This window comes from Muscardinus avellanarius, assembly GCF_963383645.1.
Source record: "Muscardinus avellanarius genome assembly, chromosome: 3".
Taxonomy (NCBI): Eukaryota; Metazoa; Chordata; class Mammalia; order Rodentia; family Gliridae; genus Muscardinus; species Muscardinus avellanarius.
The window spans coordinates 121,466,567-121,479,546 of NC_137788.1; the positions used below are offsets into that span (position 1 = coordinate 121,466,567).

The 12,980-nt window shown below is 45.5% G+C and overlaps 1 protein-coding gene across 4 annotated transcripts in view; it reads right to left on the bottom strand.

Annotated features, from left to right (window-relative positions):
* Window positions 1–433: 433 nt before the first annotated feature.
* CHD1L (chromodomain helicase DNA binding protein 1 like) overlaps window positions 434–12,980 on the bottom strand; it is a gene marked incomplete at both ends in the record, with an annotated part of 50,939 nt that continues 38,392 nt past the window's right edge. For all 4 annotated transcript variants that reach the window (XM_080693215.1, XM_080693216.1, XM_080693214.1 and 1 more), the window contains 8 exons: window positions 434–500; window positions 1,798–1,906; window positions 2,582–2,696; window positions 5,638–5,708; window positions 8,403–8,501; window positions 9,409–9,614; window positions 10,334–10,497; window positions 11,293–11,441. In XM_080693215.1, coding sequence (XP_080549341.1) covers window positions 434–500; window positions 1,798–1,906; window positions 2,582–2,696; window positions 5,638–5,708; window positions 8,403–8,501; window positions 9,409–9,614; window positions 10,334–10,497; window positions 11,293–11,441 — 980 coding nt within the window. The remainder of the gene's footprint in view (window positions 501–1,797; window positions 1,907–2,581; window positions 2,697–5,637; window positions 5,709–8,402; window positions 8,502–9,408; window positions 9,615–10,333; window positions 10,498–11,292; window positions 11,442–12,980) is intronic.

A 12,980-nucleotide genomic window follows, 5' to 3' on the forward strand; every position in this document is an offset into this window, starting at 1 on the left:
AGAAAGAAAGAAAGAAAAAGAAAAAAAAGGGGGCTGGTGGTATAGCTCAAAGGTAGAATGCCTCTAGGTTAAATTTCTAGTACCACAAGAGAAAAAAGAAATAAATCAGTCTAGTGGAAGGGAAGAAACCTAGATACAGGGGAAAGAAAACAAATAATAAAATATGATTGATAGAAAATTTATTATATGTAAAGAATCCTGCATATTGAGGCCAAAGGGCTTTCCCAAATAAGCTGTATATCCCTGTATGACAGGTACCAGTTCAGGGTAACAAATCCAGGAAAACAAATGTTAGTATTCAGAAAACAATCCCAGAGACCCATCAAATCCCAATTCTTTTTTATAAATATTCTGACAGTCACTTTAGGCATATATCTTAGGAGCTAGTTGCTGAAGACCGGATCTGCTGCTGGGCCCATTGGTAAGGCATTAGCTATCTTGAGGAAGAAGCCGGAGACTGTGAATGAAGGAGAGTAGCCTTGTTTCTAGGAAAGTAGTATCTGATAAGGATGGTCAAGGAAGACATATCTCATTTCTTTAAATCCAACTCGCCAAAACTATGAGTTCTAGTTGAATAATTACTCAAATAACCATTCTAGAAGTAGCATTCTTATTTGCCTTTCTCTGTACCATAAATATTGCCAGTGCTATTCGACTTATCGCTGCTACTCTTCTGATCTTGCTGGAGTTGTGCTAGTACATAAAATACAACCTCTAAGTTTTTACAGTGTTGTAGTGACGGAATGAACTAATTTTAGTAAGACTCTAAGTAAAAAAAGATGGAGTTTCTATATGATGATAGCACTTGGGGTCATTTTGGCTTCCTCTACTGATTCTGGATGTAGTTGAGCAGTTCTGCTAACTTCTATAGTAAGGAAGTCTTGAGAAAAAATATTACTCTAGTCAGAGTAGATTATGACTTAATGGTCAGAATGAACTTCACAGTGCTTCTTAAAAATACACTGAAAAGGTTCCAAAGTAAAACAGTTCATTGAAACTGAGTGTGTTGGTGACCGCCTATAATCCCAGTACTTGGGAGGCCGAGATTAAGAGGATTATAGGTTTGAGGACAGCCTCAGTAAGTAATGAGATTCTCATCAACCTAGCAAGACCCTGTTTCAAAAGAAAAATAAAAGTCAGGCAGGAGGTGTAGCTCAGGGCTAAAATGCCCCTGGGTTCATCCCTAATACCAAAAAAAAAGTTTGTTTGTTTAGGTTATCTGTTTATTTTAGTGACCAAAACAAAGGTCCACAGACCTGAGGGATCCCTAGAGAAATGATGAGAAAAAAACATGTAGTATGTCACCAAAAGGCCACTGCTCAGTTAATCCTCAGTTAATCTTTTCATCTAGTTCTTGGCTTCCAGAAATCCTTGAGTGTATTTAACTCCCTGGGTATATGTATACACCGGAATATGTAAAAGTTAAAATGTGCTTCTTAGCCGGGCGTGATGGCGCACACTTGTAATCCCCGCGCTTGGGAGGCTGAGACAGGAGGATCGCGCAGGTTCGAAGCCAGCCTCAGCTACTTAGTGAGACCCTGTTTCCAAAAAATATATAAAATAGGTCTGGGAGTGTAGCCTGGAGGTAGAAAGCCCCTGGGTTCCACTCTCAGTACCACCAAAAAAAAATAAAAAAATAAATAAAAAAATAAAAATGTGCTTCTTAGTTTTTGTCTCATGGAAGAAGGCAGAACACGGCAGGGGAGGACCTGGCCTTGGGTTAAAGAGGGACACAGAAAAATCCAACATATCTTCCCTCTTGAGTTGGGAGAGCGCACTAAGACCAGAGAAAGATACATGTAAGTTGGGACGCCTCTTGCAGCCAGATGTTTCCGAATCAGTCGCTCAGTACCATACCAGTTAAAGCCCTCTGTGGCATGTCCAATACGCGGAAGGTGAACACTTGCTGTTAAAAAGAAAAGACTGAATCACAAGGTCTTCACTCATCAAAAGCTGATTGATGGGCATGAAATACACACAGGAGAAAGTAATTACTCACGCTCCCACCCATAATATACAATTACAATGATCAAAAGTATTCTGGGAAGGTATTGTGACAGGGAAAAATTAAGTCACTCTGTTGAACACAAGGATCCACAGGCTCTAGAAATAAGGGGTACAGTGGAAGCAATATGATTGTTGGTGGAGTCATAAATAAAACAAGCAAAGAGTCTACTGAGCCGATAAATTCGATAATCTCCAGTTTTGGAAACCAAACTCTTTGTTGGCAGAGAACTGTGTCATGATGGCCTGTGACTCTTCAAGAGGAGAGAAGAAGAGTCATCTTATCGTGCAGGACCAAGCTATATCACATCTAGTCCTCTACCTCCTTCCTCATCTGTAAAACCATGATCAAAGCACCCAGCAGATGGACACAATTTGGAGACAACAGATACAAAGGTGATTTGGAGAGGAAAAAGGGCTACAGAAATACATCATCTTGTAATTCTGTAGTTACTTATGTGGTTTACCTTTGCCATCAAATTGAGTGGGGTCTTGGCATTTCTCACCACCCTTCAAAAGTCACATCACTTTTCTAGGAAAAGGGATTTATCTCCTGACTAGAGATGGAAAAACTCACCTTTCTTTTTCTTTGCTGCTAAAAATATCTTCTTCAGGCCTTCCTCCAGGGCTGCCATCTTAATGCCAGACAGGGCATTGGAGCGGTCACGGTGCTGAGCCACAATCAGGGCCAACTGGGAAGAAACCAGTAGATGATGGGACTGACAGTCCCGAGAGAGCGATGCCGTCCCCGGGAGGAGACAGCAGTGTCCTGCTAGCTGTATGACCCCACACCCAATCATAATTGTCCATCTTATTTTTGTGGTAACTTTATATAGACTTTCCTTCTAATTTTTAAGATATATTAAAGTAGAATCCATGATATGTGCTTTCTAGATGCTCTCAAGATAAAGAATTTTTTCCGATTTGTAGGAGTAGGCAGGATTTTAGTATTCTAGCCCTCTAACTCATGTTGCACAGTCCCAAGAACAGGCAGTCACTCCATGTATTTTCTAACAATTCCTGTGAGAGCAAAGTACCACCTACCTCCCACCTTCTCCTACCTGGGGCAGAGCTGCGGTGTCACGAGACCCTCTGGGACCCATATCACTACAGTCACATTCTAGATGTGGTGTTCCAAACACTGGATACAGCTTGCTGGGGCCACTGGATTACAGTGTTCGATTCCCATTTTTTAGCATTTTAGAAATTACTGAACGACTGGGTGTGGAGGTGCACACTTGTAATCCTAATACTTGGAGGCTGAGGATTGGAGGTCTGTGAACAGCCTTAGCTAATTAGTGAGTACACTCCACAACTGAGTGAGACCCTGTCTCAAAATAAAGAATAAAAATGGGGCTGGGAGCCGAGCATGGCAGCACACTCTTATAATCTCAGCATTTGGGAGGCAGAGACCGGAGGATGGTGGTTCACAGATAGCCTCAGCTACTTAGCGAGACCCGTTTCAAAAATAAAAAGACCAAGCTGGGCATGGTGGCACATGCTTGTAAAATCCCAGCATTTGGGAGGCTGAGACTGGAGGATTGTGGTTTGTGGACAGCCTCAGCTACTTAGTGAGGTCCTTTGAACTCAGTGAGACACTGTTTCAAAATAAAGAACAAAAAATAGGGCTGGGGGTGCAGCTCAGAGGTAGAATGTCCCTGAGCTCCATCCCCAGTGCCACAAAAATAAATAAATAAATAAATAATAAATAAATAAACAAATGACTAAAAAATAGGGCTGGGGGTGTAGCTCAGAGGTAGAATGCGCGCTGGTTTCATCTCCAGTGCCACAAAAAAAGAAAAAATTACTGAATGAATAACTAAACAAAGAAACCACTTGGTTTTTAGCCATACAGACTACTAACCTCAAGAGAATGAGTCTCCTTCAGCCTGGTTTCTAAATTTCTTTCCTAAGGCAATAACATTTGGCTCAAAATTTAAATAGAAATTTGGCCTTGGAGAAAGGGATGCAGGTGTGGTAAGTACAATTTACTCCAGGTATTCCAAACAACAGACATGCAGGAAGCACTTAAGATGCACAAGAAAGATCCTTCCTTCTTGTTTTCTTTCCTTCCTTCTTTCTCCCTTCCTTTCATTCTTTCTTTTTTAGCACTGGGGAGTAAACCTAGGGGCCTTCTACTTCTGAGCTGCATACCCAGCCCTATTTTTTATTCTTTATTTTGAAACAAGGTCTCACTCAGTTGTGGAGGGCCTCATTAAGTTGCTGAAGCTGGCCTCGAACTCACGATCCTCCTGTCTCAGCCTCCCAAGTACTGGAATTGTAAGGGTGAACCACTATGCCTGGCTGTAAAAGGCTTCTTATGTGAGTACAGGAAGTATGGACAGGTTCCTCTCCTCTGCTTATGACTGGCCAGAAAACACAATGTTTTATAGAAATTTTCACATAGTAAATGATAAAACCCTCAGTATTGGAGATTGAACCCAGGGGCATTCTACCTGAGATATATATTGAAACGGTCTTGTTAGGTTGACGATAGTCTCACTACTTGCTGAGGCCGTCCTTGGACCTGCTGGCTCGAGGCTCTGGCTACAGGCGGGCGCCACCTCGCCTGGCTAAGCCTCAGTTTTGAATTAGGTTTTCATATTCACTCAGTACGTTCATTGAGAATATGCTGTGAGCCAGTGAGCGTGGTTACCAAGGGTCCCTGTACATGGGGGGCCTGTTGTCTAGGCCGGGGGTGGACGAGGGCAGTGTTCTGGGGACTGTGATGGACAGAAGCTGGGTGGCAGGGGAAGTGAAGTGTGGGGTCAAACCGACTTGTCACAGGACACACCGTGTTCGTCAAGACTCATATGAAGCTCAAATCCCCAGAACATGGAATGTGTTTGCATGTGGACATGGGTCTTTATTTTTTTATTTTTTATTTTTTGGTGGTACTGGGGTTCCTGGTAACCCTTCTACCTCCGGGCTACACTCCCAGACCTATTTTGTATTTTTCTTTTACTTGGAAACAGGTCTCTTAAGCCAGCGAGGCTGGCTTCGAACCTGTGAGATCCTCCTGTCTCCGCCTCCCAAGTGCAGGGATTACAAGCGTGCGCCACCATGCCCGGCGTTGACATGGGTCTTTAAAGGGATTATTACATTGAAATGAGGTTCTCAGGGTGGGCCCTAAACTGTGTCCTGTGTTTTGGGGAAATACTGGGGACTGAGCTCAGGGGCATTCTACCTCTGAGCTACACCCTCAGCCGTATTTTAATTTGAAGCAGGGTCTCACTAAGTTGGGAGGGCCTCACAAGTTTGCTGAGTCTGGCCGCAAACCTGGGATCCTCCTGTCTCAGCCTCCCAAGTGCTGGCATTACAGGCATGAGGCACCACACGTGGCTCAAACTGTGTCCTTTTAACAAGAGGAGACTTAGATACATAGAAAGGCGTCAGGGGCGTGTGTATACAGGGAGGGAAGGTTGTGAGGACAGCGGGAAGGCGGCTAGCTGGGGCCTCGCGTGGACTTGGGGCCTTTCCAACTGCGAGCAGGCCTGGTGCCGTGAGCAAGCAGTGTGAGACGTGCAGCCACCGCGGGCCTAGCGAGGTGCCCGGGCCAGCGCGGAGAGGCTTCAAGAGAAGCGACGTGCGTCAGACTGCAGATCTGATGGGAGATGTAGTGTTTCTACTTACCAAATCTTGCCCCTTGTTTCTTGACTCTTTATCATCGATAGGAAATAAGAGGACACCTCCCAAACTCAAGTCTGAGGTTAAAGAAAAAAAAGAGGGAGCAACAGAACAATAAATTCACCGAAGAGCACTCTGCTGGATCTCCCAGTGAGGCCTGGAACCCTCCCCTGGTCAGCGTCTCTCTCTGCTCACTGTCCCGGCCTCGGGTCGCCACCTTCACCACTACTCATCTCTCCCCTCCTGACTTCTCACGCTTCCTAACTCAACCTCCTCAGACATTACCAGCCCTGAGCCCTGCAGACATGGGACAGCGAACACAAATGCCAGAGTATCTGGGGCTGGGGCGGGGAGGGAAGAAATCCTGTGAACTTGAAATTCCTTTGAAGTCTTCTGTTTATTCTAAATCATTCAAAGACCGCATTCTGCTTTCTCTGTTTCTACTCTGATAGTTTCCTATCCCATACAAATCAAACCAAACGGATGCTCTAGACAAATGTGCTAATTTAATTTTGTGCTTTATAGAAAACTTTTTGTTCAAACCAAAATGGCAGAGATCTTGCACAATACCCCGATCTTGTCATTCTAAAATACCGGCTCCACTATACCATGCTTCTGCTCAGATTGCCCCAGTGACTTAGTGGCGTCTCCCGGGACAAGCCAGGTAGGGTCTATGATGTGGCCCAGCCTCCCTTCAAAATGCAAGAGCCCTCTGTTCCTCAGCCTAAACCCTCCACTCCAGCCTGCCCGGGCTACCCGCGTGGCCTGTGTTACTGTTGTGGGGTACTAAGAAGTAGGAATCCTCTTGCCATCCGCTCAGCCTATCAAATTCAACCCATCTTTCCAGACCCCAGATAACTCTTGCCGCCTCTCGGTAGATCTAGCCCAGTTCCACCCCACTGCTCCCTGTTTCAGTCCTTCAGAGAAGAATGCACAGTCCATGTCCATTTCCTTCCTGACCACTCACTCATAACTCAAGTCTGAGCCACCCTGAAAGTGCTCCAAGGTCACGCGGCTGAGGCTTCTTCCCTCACTCCCATGTCTGACACTGCAGACCAGTTTGCCTTCTTGACAGTCTCTCTCCCCTGGTATAGGGCTGAGCATCCCCAGTCCCCAATCCAAAATGCTCCCAAGTTTAAAAGTTTTGAACAGTGACATGCCACAGCAAGTGCGAAATTCCACCTCCCGTGAGGGGCTGCACTCAAAATACCATGCGAAAAGAATTTCAAGCTATTTATAAGGTCTGTGTGAAACACGAATGCACTCTGTGTTTACACTCGGGCCCCAACCTCATGGTGTCTCAATATGTAAACCTGTGTCCACATACACATCCCAAACATTTAAAACTTCTGAAGTCTGAGGTACTTGTGGTCCAAGCATCTGGATAAGAGCCACCTTTACTACAACACGCTACATCCTTGAGCTTATCTTATTTTTCTGACAGGCTCTGCTGGCTCCTCCTCTCCCTTCAGCTCCTAAGTGGCGATGTTTTCCTGTTCTCTTCTCTGCCCTCTTACTTCTCCCACCTGCTTTCAAACAGGGCTGTGCAGCACGGCTCTGACCTCTCCCGGGCGCTCTGCGCTCCCAACTGCCAAACCAGTATCCAGATCCGGGCCGACGATTCCAACACCCGCTTGGGCCATCTGCTTTTGCTAGAATCTTCACCCTACGTCCTCACAGCCTTTTCCTCTTTAGAGACTGGGAAGAATTAGGAAAACCACTCTTCGAGAGATCTGGAGGGTCCCTCTTCTCTACTGGACGAGATCTGTGAGCCTCTCAGCCCCCCACCCAGGACACAGTCGCAACAATCACTTTCCTCCTGTGGCCATGCTGGGATCGCTACAGCTATCAGGAGGTGCCCTGTCCCCGCCTCTGTGCCAAGGAACAATACTTTCATCCTTCCAAGTTCCCCTGTTCCCCAGGAGCTTGACTTCCATCTCTAGGGAGTATGATACCCCAGGCCGTGCTGGAAACATAATATACCCTTCTTCCCCACAGCCCTGGGCCTCCGCTGTTGTTAGCATTTTTAATAGTGTCCGATTTCTCTTGTACAGGACTGTGGCATCTTCATGAGCTACTTTCTATGAAGAAGGGGTGAGCTGGGTAAACAATCAAATAATCCTTATCCTCTAAGATGGATGCAGTGAGTGGCATTTTTCAAAATACCTGCACATCCATTGGGAGAAAGCAGGCAGTGAGAGGTGGGGCCCCAGGTCACTAGAGCCTAGCGAGCTCAAGGCAGAAGGATTAAACCCAGGGACATTCTACCTCCAAGCTACACTCCCAGCCTTTTTTATTTTTTTATTTTTATTGTTTTTGGTGGCACTGGGGTTCCTGGAAGCCCTTCTACCTCTGGGCTACATGTATGTGTGTGTGTGTGTGTGTGTGTGTGTGTGTGTGTGTGTGTATATATATATATATATTTTTTTTTTTTTAATTGGAAACAGGGTCTCTTAAACCAGCGCAGCTGGCTTCGAACCTGCGTAATCCTCCTGTCTCTGCCTCCCAAGTGCGGGGATTACAAGCGGGCGCCACCACGCCCGGCTCCAGCCTTTTATAAATCGGTTGTTGTTCTGCCACAGGGTCTAGGTAGGTTGCCGAGAGCCTTGCTCAGTTCTGAGGCTGGCCTTGAACCTGCATTCCTCCTGTCTCAGCCTCCCCAGTACTGGGATTACAGGTGTGTACCCCCACACCCAGCTCGTATGATGCTACCCTAAGTCTCCTCTCCTCTCTCATTCCAGCCTTGGCCCTCCCCCTGCTCTGCTCCTTACCTTTCATTTTCCCAGCCAGCTCATACACTTTTCTCGGCTCATCCGATCGTGCTTCCAGAGCTGTGAATAAACCACCTCTGCCCCAGCGGCCAGAATCATCTGACAGAAGAAAAGAACTTGTTCACTTGTAGAAGGCAAAGTCCACCCCCTAGCTTAGGAACGACAAGGGCACACAAAATAGGCGTGTACAAGAAAGAGTGTTCAAAGGAAAGGAAGACTGTATCTCATCCCCTAGGATACCATGGGTGGGTTCTCAAAGTGTTTGAGGTTTTCAGGAAGAGATCCCTGGTCAAATAACAGGATATCACGAAAAGCATCTCCATAATCAGTGTGCTAAGCGTGCAGTGCTACTATGACTCTGGGCCGGTGTCTGAGGAAGGGTGCAGATACTGTAAGTAGCTGTCTGTGTGTCTACATGGCAGGCACTGTTTTATGCACCAGGGTGATGGACAAGACAGTCTCATGAAGCTTACTATCTAAAGCAGCGAGATAGTCAAGTGAACGAATACTAGTCAGTATGTCAGGTGGTGACATGCAAGACAGAGCAACACAGGGTAGAGAGGAGATAGAGGTAAACAGCAACGGGAATGGTTATTCTGTCTTCCCATCACATGGATGAGGAAGTGCAGACTCTGGCAGGCTGGGTGCCTCAGCCAGGTAAATGACAGAATCAAGAGACACATCCATGTCTCCTGATTCCAAGCTCTTGCCCTCTCTCCCCCTTTCCTTTTTTGTATTGGTGCGGTGCCAGAGATTGAACCTGCTTTCTACTTCTCAGCTACATCCCCAGCCCTATTTTATTTTTTTTATCTTGAAATAGGGGTCTCGCTAAGTTGCTGAGGCTGGCCTCAAACCCATGATCCTCTTTTCTCAGCCTCCCAAGTACAGGAATCACAGATGTACGCCAGCATGCCTGGCTCACGCTCTGGCTTACTTGACCACGCAACACTGCACTGGGACCATCAACTTCAGGTCCTGATTTGCCAGGGCACACCACTTCTCGTACCTACACAGTGGACAATGAGCGCGTCCTCTGGTCCAGCCTGAGGGTGGGTGACGTCTCCGCTCACGTACATGATGGAGGTGGAGGCCGAGTCTTGAGTATCCAGCTCACAGGCATCCTTACCGTCCTCACCCTCCAGGTCCTCTGGCTCGCTGTCCTCGGAGGGCAGGCAGAAGGACTGATACTTGTTGGACTCCCACCAGGCCATCCTTCAACGGGCCAGAGAGAAAAGGAGATGAACCTCCCCTCCGAGCACTCTGTCCTGCTATTTTGTAATCAATAACTGCCAACCGGAAGCACGATTAGACACTCACCCCGGTGAAGTTTTCTGCTCATTTGTAAATAAACAAGTCTTACTGATTAGCCTAACTGCCTCCTGACTGCACTTCAGTAATGAGCAGTCACCAAATGCCCCTGCTTTTAAGAACATGGCTAGAAGGGACTGCCCAAACGACCCCAGTCAGAGGGCGACCATAAAATCTTAAAATGTCTTGTTTCAATAGAACGCATCTTTTCTTGCCTTAGGTACTCGGGGCTTCTCATTAAGGGAATCTAAATGTTAAAGTTTAATCTTTAAAATAAAGTGTTCTGCTATAGCTGGGCATGGTGGTGCATGTCTGTAATCCTGGTACTTGGGAAGCTGAGACAGAAGGATCCCAAGTTCGCAGCCAGCCTCAGCAACTTAGCGAGGCCCTCCGCAACCTAGAGAGAACCTATTTCAGAGTAAGAAATGAAATAAGGCTGGGGTGTAGCTCAGAGGTAGAACGTCCCTGGGTTCTACCCCCCGTGCTGAAAGGGAAAAAAGAAAAGCTCTCTGCTACCAATAGGAGTGACCACCTTGATAATCTGTATCTTTAGTGATGTTCAATTACACAATAGTGACCCCTTTACCAATTGAGACCCTTAGCTCGGCTTATAACTGTCATACTTCTTCTTATGGTCAGCTTCGTCCTTTTCCTTCTTCTTCTGCTCCATTAGTCTCTTTCTCTTAGCTGCAGCTTCTTGTCTTTTCTTCTGTCTGGCCTCCAGCTCTTCTGGACTTAGAACCCGCTTTTTTTTTGTTGGCCCCTCCACCAGGCCAGGGCTAAGAACCTGCAGGAAGAACCACATTGGCGGCCAGGAAGGTTAGGAGCTTCCTGTTCCTCCACCAGTTTCATTCATCCCTAAAGCAGCCATGAGCTGAGTATTTCACAAAACACCGCATCCCTGTGTGGTTGGGACTGGTGCAAATACAGACACCTCAATCCCCTGTCTATAAATTCAGTTCCACTGTGCTCTAAGCTCAGCATTGGTGTGGTTGGCACAGCCATTCTGACCCCTTTCATTAGGAATAAGGTGCTTCAGAGTAACAACTTTTTTCCCCTTGATTGAAAGCATACACTGCAGGATGCCATTTTAAGTGTAACCAATTTTAATGCAAAATTTTCTACAAATGTATCATGCAATCCCTTTTGAAACAGATTATGTTAACATCCTGATTATCTTAATGACAGCTGACATTTACTGAGCATGTATTTAGTGTCAAACACTGTGAATATTACATATGTCATTTATGATTGCCACCTTCTCTTAATGATACAGAGTTATGACTATCAACAGCAGGATACAGAATTTTGGTATAATATAGTGATTATTTTAGGGGTGGGCTTAGAAAAACGGGGCTGCTTTTACCTGCAGTAAATTGTACAAGATACTCACCTCATTAATGTTTATTTTATGCTTGGTTTTAACAGAGATTTATTTTAGGGTTCAGTTAATTTGTTACATTTCAACAAATACTTATTTCTTAACAAATCATCTGAAGAGAACAAAATGATCCAGGTATCATATTGTGCTCTCTTAGGATGACAGTTTGGAAGAACTCATGAAATTACATAAACTTCTTACACTGCCTTTATTTCGAAGTAACCGGCCCTCTGGATGAGTTTTCTCCAAAAGAGTTTTCTGAAGATTCACCAGTTGCTCAAATGATTTTCTGTCTTCCTTACTGGGTTCTTTCGAATAATCTTTACCTTCGAATAAATACATATGGTTCTCTAAGAACATAAAACACAAAATGAGAAATGTTAAGACACTGCAAAATAGATGAATGCTTTTCACAGTAGGGTAAACAAGAGCACAACCTATATTCTAAATGGGCTACAACTAGTTTGAGATGAAGGTCGCCATACTGACTCTGATGGGTCTGGGATCTCCGTGGGGATCCGTGCATTCGCCTCTCAAAGGGCAGAGCATTGGCCGAAAGCCCTTTTGGTCCATCCTCGATGACTCAGGACTCTGCCTCCACCCTGCCGAGTCTGGACTCACTCATCCATCCCACGACTATTCCTTAGCACAGGTCCCACTGACTTCAGGGTCCCCTAATAAAAACGCCTACTTTTTAATTCTAAACGCATTTTAAAACATCTTGATCTGTAATAGTACAAGCGAGAACCACAGCGATACGTTGATACGCACGTGGCATTATTTGGCCTGTTTTCTTCTCTGAACCTCCCTTTCCCTGCCCTGCTCCTTTCACGGGTCCCCTTCCACCAGACTACGGGTCTCTCTTCTAATTTCATGAGGTCCTTTTTCTTTCCTTTCCTAAAGCACTTTTAACACCTCTTTTCTCCCCTTTCTATAATGTTAAAAGGACAAGTGGCAAACCTATGACAAAATGAAGAATCTCAAAAGTAATCCCTGGGGTCTGCAATAGCCTTTACAGATCTCATGAAGCATCTTCCTGATTTTTGCCTCAATCTTAGAAAACTGACCCTGCTTTTTTTATTTATTTATTTATTTTATTTTATTTTTTGGTGGTACTGGGGTTCCTAGAAGCCCTTCTACCTCCGGGCTACACTCCCAGACCTATTTTTTTATGTTTTTTTTTTTTAAATTTTGGAAACAGGGTCTCCTAAGCCAGCGCGCGTGGCTGGCTTTGAACCTGCGCGATCCTCCTGTCTCTGCCTCCCAAGCGCGGGGATTACAAGTGTGCGCCACCGCGCCCGGCTCTGACCCCACTTTTAAAGAGGAAACAGGGACACTCAGAGATGAAGGGATTTTTCAATTCTCACTGCTACTAAATAAAGAAGCCAGGCTTTTCTAATCTAAGGTTGGCGTGATCTTTTCAGTAGACCCCTAATGGGAAAGCGAAGAACAGGTTCGCAAATAATAATCACGGTAATAACATTTTTTCTTTTTTAATAAATATCTTTCTTTTTCTGTAGTGCTGGGCATCGAACCCAGGGCCTCACACATATGGCAAGAGTTCTAGCACTGAGCTGGCCTCCGACAGTGTGATCCTGAGCAGCACTGTATGCTATCAAAACACCTTCACGTCTATCACCACATTTGATGCCTGCAGCTGTGGAAAGGACATTCATAGCACCGGTTTCCAGATAAAGACACAAAGGCCCAAGGAGGCTGGGTGGTCAGCCAAGATCACAGTGATATCCGGCCGAGACCAGCCGCCACACACAGGTGAGAGAAGGATTTGAAAGCAAAGTGTATTTAATAGCACATGTTACCAAATAATGTATCTTTGCAGCATTACGAAATCAGCTATGAGTATGTTTTCCCTAGAGAGTATGCAAGCA